Source organism: Myiozetetes cayanensis, unplaced genomic scaffold, assembly GCF_022539395.1.
Source record: "Myiozetetes cayanensis isolate MyiCay16 unplaced genomic scaffold, myiCay2020 scf7, whole genome shotgun sequence".
Classification (NCBI taxonomy): domain Eukaryota; kingdom Metazoa; phylum Chordata; class Aves; order Passeriformes; family Tyrannidae; genus Myiozetetes; species Myiozetetes cayanensis.
The window spans coordinates 2,505,365-2,525,958 of record NW_026087964.1 but is presented as its reverse complement, the minus strand read 5'-3'; the positions used below and the strand labels follow the sequence as shown (position 1 = coordinate 2,525,958).

The 20,594-nt window shown below is 45.7% G+C and overlaps 1 protein-coding gene across 2 annotated transcripts in view; it reads right to left on the bottom strand.

Moving 5' to 3' along the window:
- Nucleotides 1–19,473, bottom strand: part of REEP1 (receptor accessory protein 1) — a 65,112-nt gene extending 45,639 nt beyond the window's left edge. For both annotated transcript variants that reach the window (XM_050338108.1, XM_050338107.1), the window contains exon 1: nt 19,316–19,473. In XM_050338108.1, the coding sequence (XP_050194065.1) occupies nt 19,316–19,347 (32 nt within the window). In that variant the 5' untranslated portion in view covers nt 19,348–19,473. The remainder of the gene's footprint in view (nt 1–19,315) is intronic.
- Nucleotides 19,474–20,594: the final 1,121 nt, after the last annotated feature.

Genomic DNA, 20,594 nt, shown 5'->3' with positions numbered 1-20,594 from the left:
AGTTGGTGACTCCAGGGAAGTTGGGAATTTGCTTGTTCTCCCTCAGGGTAACAGCAGACAGTATCCCCACCCTGGGCCTCAGGAGATGTGGATAACTGGCCATGCAAGACTGACATCCTGATACACAGTGACTTTTGTCACTGATACCAGTGACACAGTGCAAGTTAGGCCAAGGAGAACTCAGTGTCTAACACAAAAACACTCTGCTTTCCATCCAGATCCACCTCTGACTTCCCAGACAGGTTACTAAGGAGCAAACTGAAACTTCATCTTGGTTAATGTAACCTAAGGGCTGAGGAAACCAAATCGCTCCTCCTGGTGTAACTGCAGGGATGCCCGACTGTCCTTCCAACAGAAATAGCAAGTCAAGGGCTGTCCTTGATGTTTCTAATTTAAGCAGTCTTGATCTTCCCAAAGCAGCACATATTGGCTCCAGTTGACATGACCCTTTTTTGTTTTCCCCATCCTGGGCACTCCTCACATGGAAGATGGCCAGGCACAAACAGGTGAAGCGACGTGGCAGCAGGGACGGGTGCAGGAAGTGGCCTTGGCCAGCCTGGAGCTGTCACACAGCTGCACTTGGGTCACAACAACCCCAAACAGCGCTCCAGGTTGGGGACAGAGTGTCTTGAAAGCTGCTCAGCAGAAAGGGACTTGTGGGTATTGGCTGACAGCCAGCTGAACATGAAGCCAGCGTGTGCCCAGGTGGCCAAGAAGGCCAGTGGCATCCTGGCCTGTATCAGCAACAGTGTGGCCAGCAGGACCAGGACAGTGATTGTCCCCCTGTACTCAGCACTGGTGAGGCCACGCCTTGAATCCTGTGTTCAGTTTCGGGACCCTCACTTCAAAAAGGACACTGAGGTTCTGGAGCATGTCCAGGGAAGGACAACAAAGGTGCTGAAGAGCCTGGAATACGTGTCCTATAATAACACTACCACTGAGAGAGAGACCTTGAGAAATACTGGGATTGTTATGATAATGCACGTGATGCCTATTAAAATCTGACTTCCCACTAAAACTACCAGCCATGAAAGGTCTCACAGGGTTATGTTTACACTGACACCCTTAAGTATCGTATTTAAAGCCCAATGAAGATTAGGCAGGTACTTAACCCTTCCCAGGGTTACTGTTCCAGGCTGTCTTCAAACTCAGGTGGAACTGCATCAGTTCACACACAAGCCAGCGCTTCAAAGTTTTCTTTACAGTTCTTCAGGACACAAAAGGCCTGTGTAGCTCCTTATAAAAATAACCCCCGGCTCTGCAGCTATTTTAGGAAGCAAATTCATCGCAGGTAGAGGCTTACTAAGCTGGTCTGTTCTACTTCACGCCGCCTTCAGTGGAGCTGCCAGGCCCAGAGCACTGAGGAACGAGGGAAATGTGTCTGTCACCGAGGCAATGTTTTAAAGTGGGTCTGCGTGGGGAGCGTGCAGGGCTGGTGTGGGGCCTGGACCCGTGGAGAGAAGCTGTGTTTGACAGCAACACCGTGCCTGGCACACGCCAGAGGCTCTGAGCAGCTGCCTGCAAGAGATAATGTTTCGTGGGCGTCCCCCGAGGCGCTTGCCCCGTGGCTGCTCCTCCCCTCTCGGTGCTCCAGCTCAGCAGCACCGCACAGAAAGCAGCCCGCGGCTCTGACCCTTCTCCCAGCGCCGGCACAGGCCCTTCTGGGGACGAAGAAATAATTCATCAAAGTGTGATACTGAGGGCAGTAAAACCTGTGCCTTTTAGAGAAGAAAACATTCTCTGCTCTATGACCGGGTCAGGTTTTCACCCAGCTTCACTGCTCCAGAAGAGCCAGGGCTCAGCACCTGCGTGCCCCCGATGTGTTCCCTATCCACTGACCTGCGGTCCCTGCTTCGAGAGCTCTGTCTTTTTCCAAGCCAAATAAATGGCAATTTGAAAGCTAAATGGTATGTTTTAGATGGGAAGGGCTGCTTTTCCTGACTCTGGAGAGGGGGATGTTTATGTGGGGAAAAGCTTTTTTAGCAGCACTGACATTATATTCCAGAGATGACAGATGGTCTAAAATCTGCATTGTGAGTTAGCCTACAGATTTATGGTAGGCTCATGATATGAAAAGGAACAGAAAGAGACTTATAACCTAACCAAACCAATTTCTAGGCTAAAAAAGGTATAAAACACGGACTGCATATCAACAAAGAAGCTCTGTATTATTTACAGAGAATACCCCATCATGCTGCAAGTATTATTCTAGAATTATTTTGACTGATACTATGTGAATCACCTTTTAGCAAGCATAACCACACACAGAAATCCGAATTTAGAGCATAATCCTACTACATTCTGTGTATCCAAAAACTCAGTTTAGGTTATGGAAGACTTCCACCATCAAACCGTGAGTGTCTGAGGAAGTGGTGAGAAACCCAAAAGCTCCTGTTTGTCTACCCCTCACTGAAAGACAGCTTTAGACTTCCAGTGGTGCACTCATGGGACAGAAAACAGGAATAAAAAAATTAAATTAAACTATAACCCATCCAAATCAATTGCAACATAACCTCCTCAGAGTGTTGTTACTTCAGCTTCCCTGGGACAGAACATTACTAGAAGTGTTTAACTAAATGCAAGGAATATTTCAGCTCACCAGTGTAATTTGAAAATCAAACCAGAAGACCTCTTTGGTCCAAATATTCAGCTAAAGCCATGAAAAATGTTGACTTCCCATGGATGTCAAATGATTCAATCCACTAAAACAAATCGAGCAGTCCCAAGGCTGCTTCGAGTAGCACTAAGCTTTGGGAACCTCCACAAGCTCTTGGAGGAGGACAGAAATCTCCACATTAGCCAAGGAAAGCAGTTCAGCACAGGAACAGCCATCAGGCACAGTCATGGCCAGCTTGGTGCAAAACAGCCTGAGGAGAAAAATCTTAATGTCTGGGCATTTCTGTAAATATCACAGAGTTATGAATGGAAGGGACCTTAACAATTCTCTTGTTCCAACCCCCTGCCATGGGCAGGAACACCTTCCGCTAGCATGGTCGATATGGTGGATGCTGGCAAATTAACAATAAACAGCGTTAACTCCTTCCAGCAGGCACTGACTTGCTTACATCTCTGAGGACTCCAGAACATGAACCAGAAAAACCAGATGACCAAATGTGGAGGGACCAGTCACATGTGGGGACTGTGGGACCCAACTCAATTGTAAGCTCTGTGTTCCAGAGCTAATATCTACCTCCTAGTTAAGCAAACAAACAAACAAAACCCCACATCCACCTTCAAAACATTTCTTCTCATTGGATAACACATTGCAAAGAAGGATTTCAATGTATAAATATTATTGTCTTTAATACCAAAGCTGATGGCACTACGACTGATTGCCGATTTCTGATTATTTCTACCTCACAGAGTTTTGTGTCTATTTTAAAAGACAAGAAAGCGAGACATTATTACAATTACACAGGAAGGTCACGTCAGGAACATGAGCTGTGCCCAGTTTTCAACTCCAGTTTTAAAGCAGAAGTGTGTAGAAAATCTAGGGCAAGATGATTCCACAGGTAATTTCAGAATATTCAGCCCATCTTCATGCTGTGGTTAGCAGGGGTGTCAGAATGCCACATGCTAAATATAACAGCTGCGACATTGCCGGGAGTTCATGGGCCCTGCAAACCACGCTTCTCTTTCTGGCCCACAGACACAGATTGGCATTTCTTCTGGGTACTATAAACATTTCAGGGAGGGGCTGGCACCTGCCTTTTTTACCAGGACTTGCATAGGGTTGTGGTTTTTTTAAAGGAAAGAAAATGAGACACTGTCATACAGCTTGAAAAAGAAAGACTTCTAGTCTTTTCTCACATGCATTTGACAAGGATTTCTAGTGTGAATTTAATAGAGTTCTTTCCTCCAGGGCCTTTTCTCATTTCATTCATCCTTTTTAATCCCTCCATTTTATAGGGCTAATAACAGCATTGTAATGAAATGCATGGTGCAGCTGAGATAAACACGGAGGGAGAGATCTCCAGCTGGAGCTAAACTGCTACAGACCAGTCCCCAGTCCAACCCAGACACAGAGGAGAGGAAATCAGAGAGAAACAAGGCTCTGTACTGAGCCATGGATCACTGATGAATAATCAGCCAGAGCTGCTGGCTACACCTCGGAATTCACCTTCAACTACAGTAAAATTATTTGTCTCTAATTAAAATTAATTAGAAGAAAAATGACCATTTAGTGGCTAATCCTAAACCACGGTGCTAGGATAAGTGGTACAAAACAGCAGGTAGGGGAGCCTAAACAATACGCTGACCAGGCACCTCTTAGGGCTGTCCCAGGACAGCATCAGTCCCGTGGGGGTGACACCGATCATAGAAAGTTAATGGGAGAGGCTTTCCAGAGCACTTCACAGACTGGAGGTGCTTCGTACCTGCAGGGCTATGAGACTCATTATGGGATGCATGGGCAGACAGCGGACTAGGGCTCACACACAAAATGAAAGGCACTCCAACGTGAGTAGGAGTAGCAGCCTTCTTACTCTTGTTCCATAACAGTCTTGTTTTAACTCTATGACTTAGCATGGACTGGGCTGCTGTTAGCAAAGAACTCCAAAATAAGGGGTAAGGAGATGACATGAATATTTACAAACACTGCTTTGAGTCTCTTGCTCAGCCATTGTGGGGGAGCTAGAAGAACAGCTAGATTGCCCTTATCTCTACAGACATACTCACAGGGTAAGGCTTTGTGTCATTAAGTGTGCAGTTTAATATAATGGTTTTATGGTAATGCTCTTGCGTGATCTTTTCTTACATAAAGCCACTGGTTACTGCTGTGCCAAACACCATAACCCACAGTACATACCTGGAGATAAAATGACACCTCCTTCCTTCTGCTGGGGCTGGGACCTCACGGGGAAAGCAAATTACCCATACATGGCTAATAGTCATGCTATAATCATTTTTAAAAGGATCAGAGGCTACACCATCCAGCAAAGCCTTGATCGAGCTAAAATTGATTTAAAAGGCTTTCTTAAATGACAATCGCCATCAGAGCCACTAAATTCATCCTTTAGAAGTTGGTGAATTCTATCTGCAGGTTAAATGAAGAAAGATTAAATGAAATTGATCATAAGAAGTGTTATATTCAGCACTTTCAAAGGGTTGGATCTATGTTAGTAATGGGAAAAATACACACTCCAGGGTTCAGGAAGCTTTAATTTCTCTGACCTACTAATTTGAAGAGGCTTTTCAGGACCACAACCGAGTGCACAGCAGGACCCTAAGCACAGAAACACCAGCACCTCTGTAAGTTGTGCCATCCTGAATTACTTGTCTCCAAGCCTTTGGGAAATAGATGAGTTGTCAGATCCCCACTGTACATTTGGTTCCTCGTGGGCCCTGCTGAGCATTCCCCTGGCTGGACATTCATCATGCACTGCTGACACACAAAAGCTGCATCTGTTGTGCCTTTAACTTGCTGGGGTTGGGAAGGATATCGCTGTGTGGGTGGACCAATACACTCCCAGGAGGAGATTCAGTAGCACAGCCTCCCAAAATTCATGCCATTCCCTCGGAAACACTTGCATATTGCCCAGAACCACAGCCCAAGTGAAACATTTCTGACTTGCAATTCACTTTGCAGGTGCAGGTGACAGATGTAACTCGTGCAGTTTGTACAGAGCATTCTAAAATACCTTTGGTTTTGCTCAACAAAGAAGATACATGTACAAGAGTACATTTCAAGACAGAAACACTGGAATTTAGACACATTTCCTTAGCCACTCTGGGATGCTTTTTAAAATGCAAGGCTTCTATTCTGAACTTTGGAATCTCTTTACATGTATTTAACTTTCCTGCATAATGACTCATCCCACAACTGAATATATTCTTCTACAAAAAGACAATTCCTTCCCTGCTTCTCCCAATCACTTGATCTCATTAAGTATCTCCAGGTTTTGTATTTCTTGACCAACATTCAGTTTCTTTTTTAGTGTGTGTTATTTTCCAATCTTTACCATTGCTTCTCCCTGAAGCTTAACAGGTTAAACACTTTCCTGTTACACCAAATACTCTGAATTGCACTCCCTGTAGTGTTCTATTAAGTGAAGTTTGAGTCTTTAACTAAAGATAAGACAGAAGAAGGGGTTTTTCCACTCCCACCAATTTTCATAGCACAACTACTATTCACCTGCACTGCAGATTTTTACAACCAGCTATTACCTAAAGTGCAGGAGGGACTGAAAAGCGAGGACAGGGATATTACTGAAACATCTCACAGCACTTCACGCTGAGAGCTTCACAACGACATCTGGAAATTATAGATTTGGGACAGAGAGATTCCCAGGGTAAAAATCTCTAGAGAAACCTGGGATGGCAAATATCTACAGGTTCCATTGACCATATGCTGGCAATTAAATGGTTTTCACCGCTGTAAATCAGCAGCTTGGTCAGAGCCCAGGCAGAGCCAGTGCAAGAGCTGGAGGGAGAAGTTGTGGTTTCCAGGCTCTGCTTCTGTGCCAGCCTTTGCCACCTCCACCATCAGCAAGGCAGGACTGCCAATCCCCACATTTGTTCATTCCATCTCATCAGGTGATTTCTTGGAAGCTATCAGGGGAACATCTCCATTCAAAATAAATTATCAGACAATGGTTTCTCAGAAAAGAGCACACAACCAAGCCTCGCAGGTTCAGAGTACGAATCAAAGGCTCTGATGCCCACAGATATATGCGATATATGCACGTATTATAAAAGTTGGGATTTAAAATCCAGTATCACAATTTGATGAAGAGATGAAGGGCTTTGATTCAGTTATTTTTAATACCTCCAGACAGCAGTATTGCTACCCAGATACTCAATCCTCCTTCTGTCAGAAGATGCCATGTTCCCATTTGCATTCAATTTTGATCTCTCCCAGACTTCTCATATCTCTCTGAATTTCAGGCTCTGGCTGAGAGCATTACAGAGAAAAAGGGATAAACCATGCCACTCTCTTCTATTCTGCATTTCCCCAAACACAAATGTGTTCAGATCAAAGCCTGTGACACAGGCACAGCTCCATTCCTACACCACGAGGAATACCACTTTGTTTCAGGCTTGGATAAAAAGCCACTGCATTGCACAATTCCGAACCGTAAAGGCTTTGCCTCTCCTCTTTTGGCTTAGTGACTTCACCTCTTTTCCATTCTCACCTTCTCTCTCATACATATACCTTGCAGCTGGCAGCTACTCAAAATTTGAAATAAAGTATAAACTGAGGCTTAGGAGCCAGATGGAGGCTTCACAGACATAAGTGGAGAGGAAAGCAAAGGGGAAGGCAGCCAATGCTTCGAGGACCAGTACAGAAATTTCTAAGCAAGCAGCTGCCTGAGAAGGCAGCTTGTACTTTTTGTGGGAACACCCACACTGCCTGCTACCATATTTATGCTTTTCCATCATTTTTTATTCATTAATACTGCTGGTTTAAATGCCACAGTCCAGTCCTTGTTCTCCTTCCCAGGCAAGAAGATTCACACGGAAGGATGAAAGTGTTGCAAGTGCCACTCTCCAGAAACAAAGCATCACGATTTGGAAATTAAATGGTTAAACATGAAGTTGTATAAAATGTGTCTGAAGAACTGTGCCTACACAGACTTCACAGTCCATTTATGGACTGACTGCCCAGAATGAGTTTTCTTGGTTTCAAGAATATACCTAAATTATAATACTGTTTGAATAGGGACTTGATTTGTTACAGCCAAGTATCTGCAAACCTCAGCAGAATAATAATTGAAAAAGAATGCTGAGCTATTCCAGTGGTTTTATTGCACATCTGAGGGCAAAAACCTCAGGACACACTATATCAAAGAGGAAAAAAAAAGATCTAATTTATAAGTAAATCCTTGGGGGTGGGATGGTGGTTTTACAGAATGGGTTTACATGAGATTAACTGTGAATTACCACAAGCTACACAGAAAGCAAAGTGGTTCACTTTCAAGTGCCATGTAAAATCTGGCATAGCATTTATATACTAAAAATGCATGTCCTGCCTCATGGACAGCAGGCAAGATCTTTCACTGGCTGTTCAGTCTCTCCAACATGTCTGCTCATTCTGCAGCGATCTAGGAATAATCTATGGAAACATTCACAGGGTCTGTATCATCAGTCATGTCTGTCACATCCCCTTGGGCCCTGGAAATGGCTGTCAGTGAGCCCTTGGGATACCCAGATCTGGAAAGGCTGCAAAGCAGCACTGATTTAAGACAGCCAGAACCAGGGATGCAAGCTAAGAGCAGGCCATGGTTAAGCCAGCACCCTCTGTAACAGAGCTGCACATGCATGAAGAATGAGAGATTACAGTTTCTCCCGGTCTGATATGATTAAAGTAGCTTTAAAAATACATGTACTGGGGTGCAATAAGGCACTAGGATTCTTCAAACTGAATCTAAAGAGGAGATGGTCATGCTCTTCATCCTCAGCTTTCAGTGAGTATTAACACTTGATAGAGAAAAGCTCGAGAGCTCCAGCGCTGAGCTTAGAGGTGTCTTGTTGACAGGCTTTGGGACAGCCCATTCAACTGGCTGTGGCTGCTGAAGTGCAGGTAAAGCCCTATTCCTATCCAGTGATGAAATTCCAATACTAAAATGAAAGGATTAAATAACTGTCCTGACAGAATCGTGCTTTTAGGAGCCCTCTATCCTCGATCTGTCACCACCCAAAGGGCAGTTTACCTTGAAGCTCATGAAGGACAGAAATCCTCCACCGAACAAGCCAACTTCTGTCCTGTAATATCCAATTTTCTAGGATCCAGCTGGCACCCTGTACAAGGCCCTCTCCACTCTAAGCTATAAACACAGCCTTGGGATTCTGGCTGGGGTGGATTTACACTGCTCACTGACTTCAGCAGAGCTGCACCAGCTGACACAACTTGTAGCCCAGGTACTGCCTTCAGGATGAGAAAACAACCGAGGTTTGCATTGAACCAGCATTTTTCAGCTCTTTATTCAGTCTGTCCACAAAATATCCAGCCTTGATCCTTCAGGTTCACCACAGGCCAGGACTTAGAATTTTCATGGCAGTTCTCATTAAAATTGGGCAATGACCACTTAGCCTATTTCTACAGGCAAAACAGAGAAGCTGTGACTGTTCCAGATAGGAACTTACTTTTTCCCCCTCATACACTGTGGGGGTTTTGTTAGAAGTTTACATCAAGAAGCTATTTATTGAATTCCATCTTTTCTCTTTGGATAATCACACTTCATTTCACAAGGATTCTGTAACTCTGATCATGTGCCCGTAAGGCTTTTTTTTTTGAGCACATAAATGATACGCTTAAATTTGACTGCTAGACTTAAAGAAAAAGGCTTGGTGCAATTCCTGATGGATCAAAGAGTCTTCGAATCTTCTGAGTGAATGTGTGGTTTCTCAATTATCTCTAAGTGTTGAGGTGACCACAGCAGTCCATGTTACAGACTCATGACAGTTACAGCTATATATATCCCTAGGTATGGATGTATCTATGAGACAGATGATATCCTGAGAAAGGATCATTAGACCTCAGTTTCTCCCTAAATCATCAGAGTCAGCAGGGGATTGGTTTGACTGATGGCACTCTGACAGCTATGAAAAGAGGTGAGCACAGCGTAACAAGCATGAGAAAATTCCTGCCACATTTATGCAGGAAACCATTTACTCTTAGTTCAGTGTCTGGGTTTTTAAGGTATGCTTTAAATAACAGCTTCCTCTCTGCATCTGATCCTATGAGAAAGACCCTTTCTGTATATAGGACAGCAGAGTGTGTTGCCATGGAAATTGTTACGATCTACTTAAATTCAACAAATCCAGCCTTATGGGGTATATTCCCGGGAGTATCTCAATTTAATTATTAATGTTCTTTATAAACAGCAACATCCTTCTGCTTTGACTGAAATCCTTATAAGCAGAATGAAAACAATAAACCTGGAAAGCAGAGTCCTTTGTTCAGCTGCAAAACAGGTACAATTAAGCCAGGGAAAAAGCAAACAGCCTCCAAGCTACCCTGTCAATGTGCTTCAACTCAGACCCAGATGGATCACCTGGAAGGGGGAAAAGTCTCATTCAGTGCCTGTGTCCATCATGCTCCTGGCCTCTCTGCTGTGATTTCCAGCAAAAACACCAGCTAGGATCGTGGGCTTTTTTGCAGAGGGACATGTTCAGTGGAATCTAAACACAGACCATCAGCTGATTTCCACAGAACCACTCGTCTTGCGCTCCTTTTCCAGTCTAACCTCTCAATCTTCTCCCGTGAAGTATGTGACTAAACGCAAAGCCTTTCAGCCTCAGGGCAGCTCCAGCACTTCTCTCTCCTTCACATGTCACCATGAATTCTGCAGGTAGGTTTGAGGAGCCAGATGGTGTTATTCAGGCTGATTTGACACTGGGGATAGTTCCTTGTGGATCACATAATATGAGTGGCTCACAGGCCCAAGTTTAGATGCACAGAACATGTTCTCCCAGGTGCCCACCAGAAGAAAGAGTAGGACGAGCAGAACCCTTCCATGGGCAGGATGAGGCTCAAGAACCTCAAGCTGCTCATCCAAAAAAGGACCTAAGGCAGAGCACAACCCAGAGCAATCCTGTGGGAACTGCCTGAGGCAGAACAGCAACCTCATCACTAGGGCTGTCTGCTGGGACCTGCAGCCTGGAGGAGCTGCTTCTCCCCAATGCTCACAGCATTGTCAGAGTGTCAGAGCAGTAGTGCTGAAGACATCAAGACAAAGGTGACCATGAAATATTATGATGACCAGAGAAGCTCGTCTTCCTGTGACTGCTTTGTTCTTTGACTTCATCAGGTGTTTCCCGCTTACCCTCCCTGGAAGGGTGTTCCTGAAATGCCACCCAAGATTCCTGCTTTCACTCTGCCATGAGTGCTCCTCAGAGACTGACAGTCAGGAGAGCTCTGCCACAAAAGAGGCTCGTCCATGTGAAACATCCCAGAGCAGCTCTGGACTTTTGACCTTTCGCTTGCAAATTTCAGCTCAAAATTCATATTTACCTTGTCCCTGCAATTCTGATCCAGAGAACGTCCCTCATGTCCACATCAGGGTCTATCACATGTGAAACAGAACTGGTAGCTTAGATGGACAGAGGTCATCACTAAGACCACTTTACAGGTACCAAATAAAGAAGGAATAAATAACCTGCCCTCTTCCCACAGGGAATTTACAGCACTGCTGAATCCAGGCTCTTGGTGTTCTCATACAAAATCTGCCCTTTCCTTGTAGAAGGTTGGTTATTGGTCATAAGCCTCCCTCCAAAACATGAGGCCAGAAATGTCTGGCAGTTTTTGGCTTTCCTCCATAAACACTTACTTAGAAGCTGGAAGCAAGAAATAGAATAAATGAGCTCAACTGAGCTGAATGAAAGGAAGCAGCAGTATGAACTCAACAGAAGTGTTTCTTGTGTAGGAGCTGCAACTGTTTGTTGATGCTGATAGCATTGCATTGCCTGGTAGACTCACAGGCAGGCTACACACATTGCTCTGGCATCCCTGGGATCCATCCAAGAAGGCACAAAATTCCAGACATGAGGGGCATTCTTTGTAGCTCCTCACAAATAGGTTCTTCAGTACTGGTTTTGTTGTCCTGTAAAATCTGTCATTTTGGAAAGCAAAATATTACCATGGGCTCCGTGAGAGAAAAAGGGGAAAGAGAGACTGCAGCTTTATTGACCCATTGATTGATTCCTTCTTTGAAACTGGATGTTTATTTATTAGCAATTAGTGCATTAGCAGTAAGGGGGGCAGCAAAGAACCATTCGAAGGCACAAGCCTTTCCTAAGCGTGACACCAGCTGTCCCCCTGTCACTGCCAAGAGTAAATCTCCAACTTGACACCTAATCCTCTGCCTCCATATATATGTGCATCCCTTCTGAAACATAATCCCTGCTCTTCGTTTCTGCTTACTGTACAACCAGCTCCTCTCCTTCTTCGGTGCCATCCTCGCCCTTCCTCTGGCTCTTACTGCTTTTACCAGCCTGCAGGTTGCTGCTTTACCACGCAGAGCAAATAAAAATCCCTTGTCCTCCCTTTCTCTTGCAAACTGTGACTGCAAGAAACAAAAAGCAGGGCACTCTGCTAAGGAGCTACACCTGTTCCGAGGCTCAGATCAAATGATGAAGTGGTTCTGTGTACAAAGTTTGGGAAAGTACCACCCGTGTTTCTAGCTCTGGAAAGAAGGTCTGGAGCATCTTTCCAAGTCCTGCCTGTGGAATGAGCAGGCGTGTCCTGTTATCTCAGTCATTCTCTTCAAAAGCACACAAGTCATGGGAAGATAAAACACAGTTTTCATTTTGTCACTTCTTCTAGCTCCATCTCACTACTCTGCTCACCATCTGTTTTGCCTGTATTTCATCCATTTAAATTTGGAGCTGCTCAGAGCAGGAATCTTGTCTTACTACATGCATGTGAAATACCAGAAAAGAGCATGAACATTTTACCAGTAATGGTGTCACAGAGGTATTACCAAGGAGCACAGGATCAGCCTCATAAATGCTTCACCCAGAAGGCAGAGTCACATGTATTCATACCTTATTTATTTTTCTATTACTAAGAACTTAGGAGAACCAACTACAGACTAAACCCCCCCGTCTAGGTGCTGTAAAATAAAAAATACTGAGAGTTGCTGCCCCAAAGGGTTTACAATCTTAAGTAGCATACCAGTGATAACAAAAGTATGTGGCACCTTCCCCTGCAAAAAGCAGCACGTGATTAACGTCAACAACACAGGTGATTTAAGTGAGATTTTGCCATATAAGTGTTTTGCTTGCAAAGAGCCCCATTACATGGATGCATCCCTCCATTAGCCATTTCACCTCACAAGACCCACCTGAAATCTGAGTGGCCCTGATCAAGTCAAGTGGACAAGTCAACAGAAGGAACTCTAGACTCAGATTCTTGCTGCCTAATGAGGACACAGAAGGAATTTTGTCATACAAAGGTTTGACAGCAACCCAAACTGGCCAGTACTTCTGCAGCACTCAGGTCTTCATCCACCTTTACAATTAGCCTGAAAGTTCCAAAGATACCATCCCTGTCTGCTGAGAACATGGAAACAGAAAGGCAAATGCAGTGCTCAGCACTCAGAAGCAACTGCTCACGGCTGAACATCCTCCTTTATCCCATGTGTACCAAGCACTCCCTCTTGACCCAAGAGCTCCCTGTGCAACACGCTGCCTCTTCCAGTGGAAGCTCCTGGGAGATGCCAGTTTCCCTCTCAACTGCAGTAAGAACATGGAAGAACGTTTCTCAACCTTTCCTAATCACTGGAACACCCAAACCTCTAAAAGAAACACAAAGCTCTTTTTGCACTGTTGCTTAAGGAGAGGTGATGAATAATGAGTCACACAGAATTGGTAAAATGTCAAAATATTAATATTTTAAAAACTTCAATTCAGTAGATATAATTACAAAACTTATAACTAAAAAAATGAAGTAAAACATTGTGTCTTCTGTTTAAATCAGTTAGTACATAATTGCCTGTAAAAGGGTTTCTGTTTCAGAGCTGAAAAATTTCCATGGACTGTCTGATGTTTTGTGGACTGCCAGTCATCTGTGTACCACAGGTTGAGTACCTTGGACATAAATCTCACTGCTGGGACCAGGAAACCAGTTTTAGGCAGTATAATGCCTGACTTAGTAGCCTGAATTAGGCAGTCTGGCTGTTGCATCCTATTGTCTGTGGCACAGAGGATGTGAAAGGGAACAGGTCATCGTTCAAAATACTTCAGCCTTTGGTTGTTTAACTGCTTCAGGTAGCATGTGTTTAAGTCTGTAGGTTTGCTCTATCCCTCTCACAACCATCACAAGTCCATAAAAAGAACCACAAACATGTTTCCCAATTCCCTTCATCAGATTCCCTTTTATTAATTGATTGATCAAGGAGCCTGGAGGAAATATATTAACAGTTACCACAGGTTTTCTGTGGAATACTGGACACATCACTTGATCTCCCTGTGCCGCAGTGCACTTACCAGTACAATGGCAGTAAAAATCATTCTGATGACCCAACACTAAATTAATCCTTCTAAGTGCTTTAATACAGGGAATGGAAAGGGTCCCACAAGGGCAAAACACTGTACTAAGCCAGCTGCAAAGATCAAGCCCCTTGGCTGTATTCCATGACTTCCAGTTGGGTGGAACGTCTTTCCTTACCACACCGGGACCAGCAGGATCTGTGATGAGCACACAAGCAAACCTTCCCCACTGGGGGACAGGAGCATTTCCAGCACATCTGTGCCTGGGCAGGAAAATCTGGGTCAGGGCTGCCAGAGCAGGAGGCAGAGCTGTCCCCTGCAGCACCATCACACGCTCATATTTCCCACCAAGGGCACGGCAAATGTCGCACCTGCGCCGGGCGCTCTTCTGTCACTTACTGTCACCGACAGGTTCTGCCCCCTCAGCAGAGCCAGAGGCTGCAGCAGAGATGCACGTGGTGGATGGAGCCACAGAGCCCACGTGCTCTCCACGTGAAGGACAGCAGCAGTGCAAGGCTGCAGCATGTTTTGGAGGGATTACACCACCGTTTGAACAGGTAAAGTTTCGTAGCAAACTCTGCAGAGATGGCAGGTGGTCTGCCCTCCACACTTCCCAGCTCCAGAGCACCTGAGTCTACTGCCAACTCATCCCACAGCCTTAGCCAAGAGCTCAAGCCACACTTTGGATCCTTTGCTGTATTTTCAGATAATTTTACGTTGCTGCTGTGAGGCCTTTACAGAGCAGCAAATACCTCAATCCTTCACAGCACCTTCCAGCACCAAGCAAATAAAGCAGCCTGTAAAGAAAGGACCTTCACATATGTGATACGTATCAACTGAAGCACTGATGCTGACATATCAATAACCAACAGCTTGGGGCTGTGTTATGATTTCATGAGAGCAGCCCTCACCTGCTTGAGTGGGTCCCGCCTCTGCCTCTCATAAAGAAGACACAAATTATCATTTCCTACCATCAGATAATATCTATGATACAACTTTTCAGGTTTTGTTTCATTCATAAATTTCTTCAGGCTTCCCATACACATGAAAAGCAGGAGGAGGAAGGATCTGCTAAGTTTCTCTAAAATGGAAATTCCTTACTGATGTAAAGATTAAATCTATATCTGACTCAGTAGCGCTATGGATTGACACCAGCTGAGGATGGGGGTGGTCGATCTCACACAGCCCTTGCTAAAATGGCATCACAGTAACCAAGAAAGAGAAAGCTAGCGAATTGTGACAGGGAAGGGATTTTCACTCATCACTTTAAAGAGTTCTTTGGTTCCTCTTTGATTTTGTTCAGACCTACCTACTTCCAGAGAAAGCTGGAATAAAGGATGCCATCCCCTTTCACATCAAGAGATTAACCAGGCCATTACTGATATTTTGATTTAAAAGGAAACAAATACAGGCAAAAAAAGCATAATTAAGGCTGTGGGGTTTCACCATTAAGAACATATTTAACCATTTCATAGTAGGTTGCTATGCACTCCTATGCTTCTCACAGCAGGAATTCAAGTGTTTTAAGTCACACAGTACCATCTCAACTATTGATGATCTGTCTGATCCAGCCTCATTCCTACTGACATCTCCTTCCTCTGCCACATGTTCTGGAAGGCTTTCAACAGGCAGTGTGATATGCCTGACTTTCAGAACATGAGCCAAAACCTGTATTTCTGTTCTGCATGATCCCAAGCACAAAAACCAAGTTCCGTGTTTCTGAGAAAGGACAGGATTTCCACACTAATACAACAGGCTGTATTTACATATACCACTTTAAAATCCAAAATACCTGTAGACAACAGTCAAAAAGTAGAGCAGATCAGTAACCACCCAGGGTTGCTGGTGCTGTGCACTGCAACTGAACTGGACAGCAATAATGAAGACAGATCCCAAGCCCTTCTCCTAGAGAGGCCTCTACCACTCGAAGCAAACAGAACCTCCTTTGAAATGAATAACAATAAACTGCAGATGGAAGGACACACCACTCATCCCTTCTGGTCGGTCTCGGGGAAGATAAATTCAGCACAGTTCGTTACACTCCACAGATGAGGAAAGCAAGACATGGGTGCTCCAGGATGTCCTTTGAGATGTACTTAGAGATGATGAATAAAGAACGGGCTGTAATTAATCCACAAGTAGTTACGTTATCCCATTCCAGTCATTGTGAGAGACACAGGAAAAAGTAACTCCAAGATGCAACAACTGCAATTACAGTGATCGCAGAGCCCCCTTGGTGGAAAGGTCACCTGTGATCCACTACCATCAGGAAAAACAATTCCAATTTTGTTCTCATTGAGGTCAGTGAAAAAAAAAAAAACTACCTAGGACCACAAGACAATGAGAACTGAGCTCTTAAAGGAAAAAGATATCCAGGGACAGGATTATCTTTTTGTTCTGCATTTGTACAGTACCTATTGCAGATTCTGAACATATTAAAGTCTTCAGCTTTACCACACAGCTATGGCAGTGTAAGATGCTGCTCTTCTGGGGGTTCCCAACACACACCTCTGCAGGCAGAACAGAACCAGCCAGCACTCTGCATACCAAGCCCAGACACTAAAGGCGAAATGAGGTTTGCACTGACTTCCCACTGAAATGGGTGAGAAGTGCTCGTAGGTTCTTCTCCTTCAGCAATATCTTAGAAATAGAAATTGCTAGGACAGACCCAGTAAAAACCAAATCAGAGACAACAGAAACAGCAAAGCACCCAAGACTCAAAGCAAAGGTTTGCCTTTTCTTTTAAAGCCCTTTCTGTTAGCTGAGTCATATCAGACACAGCCCCTGTGGAGATCAGCAGAAGTCAAAGAGCACAAAGCAATATTCACAGTGTGACTAAACCACACCACAGCGCTTTCCTCATAATCCTTATCAGCTAACAAGATTTAGTGAAAAAAAACCAACTAAATAGACAAAAGCAGGAAGGGAAAAAGCACAAGCAGGTGGCCATTCTACTTAAAGCACAGCTATCTGTACTGATGGATCAACCAGTGATTCATAACGAGACGGGGAAAACCAGATTACATAGATTAAATATTTGTCACGATCCTAATCTGCAGACCACTGTACACCAAGGAGTCAGTGATCCACCTAAACTAGCCTGAATGGGTGGAGGTCTGTGCTGTGCTGCAGGTGCATCCTGGCCTGTATGTCTGGCCAGTGCTGGGATGTACATATCCCTTGGATGCAGGATCAACTCGCTCATCACCTGAAATTAAACCACGTGCCTGTCCTTGTTTGCCTTCACCTAAAAGTGTCTCCTGTGAACATCCTTTTCATTTGGCAGTAGAAGTGATGAATAGAAATGCCTTAAGAAATGAAAAGAAAATGTTCTGAGAGCTGAAAAGACAAAAATGTAAGGTAACCTTTCCACAGACAGATCTGCATGGTGTGCTGCAGACTGGAGGGCTTTTCCATGTCAGGCAGCTTGGGGGTTTCTAGTATCTGATGGAATGTAAGATTATTTGTACTCTCCTCTTTTTCTTTGCAATGTTAGCTCTAGCAAGTGGTGTTTTAAGCGATACTCTAGAGTCCAAGTTTCTTGCTGGGATTATGACAAATCATCACTTCCTGGTGCAAAATACTTGGATGTATGGAGGCATACTAAGCAGTGCAACAGAAGTCGTGACCAAGGTTGGCTTGGTTTCCTTGCAAAATTCTTTTTTAATTATTATTCTGGTTACTACATTACTAATATTTACACTGCATATTCGAATTCTTATTTGCTATTGAAATTGTGGCATAACAAATAACTGGTACTGCTCTCTGCACAGCTGATTCCATGTTGTGACACGTTAGTCAGACAATAGTGAAGAGAATGGGCAGGACTGTGTGCTCAGCTAATTACCTGACTGATCAACTGCTCCCTGTCCTGCCCCTATCAGATTTTTACCCAGTCCATGTGTCTTAGATGAAATGACCCGTGTATATGTGCATGTGCTGAGACAAGTTAAACTACCATCTCTGTGCAGACATTCTTTGTTCTTGAGCATTAGCTGGGTTACACCATGACAGGGTTTTTTTCAAAGTGAGAATTAGTCTAGTAGAGAAGAAACAAAAGCTGCCTTGGACAATACATGCTATACCTCACATTGCTGGCAAGGGTATCTGCACAAGCTATACTGTTCAAATTAAATCTTAAATATTTAACACGCTTTCCCAGAAGGAAGTGCAAGCCCAGTAATGGCCAGCAACAGCTGCAGCTGAATCCAGATGACAGACCTCTCAGCAGCTAAACTCAACTCCACAGCGCCCCAAAATCTCCGTATCTGACAGCCACCCAATGTCTTAATGACTTAGCTAAGATCAAGGTGAATTTTCCTTTTGATGTTTCATCTCCTATGGCAAAAGAGACCTTGAAAATGCTTTCTCAATGCTGGAACCATGCTGATGGTGCAACATCATGGCACGTTTCTTTCAGACAAAGAAAGTGACAGGCCCTCCCAGACCCTCTACAATAACTTAAGAGCACAACAGATGTTCTCCTGAGTCTGCACATATAGGTATGAAACACATAAAACTGGCAAATGTTTCATATGATTCAGCGTACCAACCTTGCCCTGCCACATTTCCAGAATGGAGATCAGCCATTCTGCTGCCCCACCTTAAGCCTGTAATCCCCCTCCCCCAGGAATGTTCCTAGTGGCATCAAAAATGCCCTTTTCTCACTAAACCTCTTCTCAGGTGGGGCAGATGAACATATACCTCGAGCTTGGTCCCTTTTTTTTCCCCTGTTGCCTGGGAAGAATTTTCAGGGAATTGCTACCATGTATTTCCACCTAGAGCACTTCCATCCATGGAAAAGCTGTAGGATAAGTGCAAAGAGCAAAGCGCTTCTCCTCCCAGGCTGACAGGTTAAAGGGAAATCGACACCATCTTTTGAGAGGGTGGGCGGCATGTTGCAAAGAGAGGGAAGGAATATGTGATATGTCTTTTGCAAAATAGAGGGAAGAAAGCGGTGGCGGCGGCCGGGAGACCCCGCGGCCGCCTCTCCCACGCCCCCTCGCGAGCCCCCAGCCGCGCCGAGCCCCGCAACAAAGCGCCGCTGCCCAAACCCACGTCCATTTTCCCACCCGCGGATGCTCCATTGCCCGTCCCGACCCCGAGCCCGTCCAGTGCCGGGCGCCAGGCGATGCCGCCCGCCCTTCCTTCTCCGCTGTCACCTTGCGCTTTGCCCTCCACCCACCCGGCGGTTTTCCCACGCTGGAAAACCCCGCCTGACCCACCTGCCTTCCCCCGCCGGGCAGCCCCGGCCCCGACAACAACCTGCTAAATTTAGCCCGGTATCCACAGCAGGGGCGAGCGGGGCGGACACCGCGCACACACAGACACACACACGGACACGCGGGGCACACGCCGCAGGTGCCGAGCGGCAGCTACTCACACCACTAGCCTGGAGATGATCCATGAGACCATGGCGCTGCCGGGTGCCGCGGGGCTGGCTCTCCCGCCGGGGAGGGCTGTCCCGGTGTGCTCGCCCGCCGCCGGCCGCCGCCCGAGTGCGCGGGGCGGGCGGCTCGGCCATCCGGCCCCGCAGCCTCAGCGCAGCCTCACTGGCGGCGCCGCCCGCAGCCAACGCGCAGCCCGGCCCGGCCGCCCACGCTGGGCAGGGCCCGCGGCCGCCCCCCGCGGGACGAGGAGGAGGAGGAGCCCCCCGAGCTCCCCGATGCCGACCCCCGGGCGGGAGGGAGCTGTGGGGTGCGCAGGGGGGTCCCTGCCCCACCCATGGCATCGTGCAGGTTACGCGTGAGGTTCAGCACCACCGCAGCCGAGCAGGGCACGAAGGAAACGCTACGGAGTGTTCACATCAACGTAAGGGCAAAGCTAAGGCACGGGCTCTTCGATATATGGAAAAAGACGGATTTCTCCATTTCCTCGCACGCCCCAGAGTTTCCAGGCACAACCGACAAAGGATTAGCCACACGATCCAGGTGAATTCCCATCAATGCCAGCAATCTCTCCTCCACATCACTTTTCGTTAGGGGGTCTCACGGCTGTCAAGACCAATTTCCATGAGGAACATCTGCCCACACGCAAAACAACAGATGTTGGCTTGACCTGCAGGTTGTTTTTCCCCAAGTTTCCCTTGGGTTCTTCTTCTTTTCCTTCAATATGCTGGCACATGCCAAATGTGGTTAGATTGACAGAAATCACCTTTCCCTGCTTTGGTTCTTCCCATCTATTGGAAGCACAAGTGCCCATGGCAATTCATGGATGTGGTTTAGTCTTGCAGCATTCCTGAGATATCTCAAGGTTGCCACCAGCCTGCGCCCAAGCTTCACTTGGAGGCTGGTCCATGGAGCACCCTGGTTTTTGGCATGAGGACCAAGGCTCCAGCCACCCTGGATGCCCTGCAGGATCCCTGCCTCCATGCCCCACACATTGGTCTTTTTGAGTACTGGGCATCTGTAGCAAATTTTCCCTCTTATTCTGAGACACCGTAGTTGAAAGAGGCTGAAAAACCATAACGTATCATGAGTAACCTGTGAGGAACTCTAGAAGGGAGAGACTGAACATTTCAAACAGAGGTAGCAGAGCTAGGAGCTGATCACAAACCTTTCTGGTCCCAGGTGGCTCCTCACAGTCCTGTTTCCCCACAATATCCACCCCCTACTGGAGAATCACAGAATGGTTTGGGTTGGAAGGGACCATGTAGATCCTCG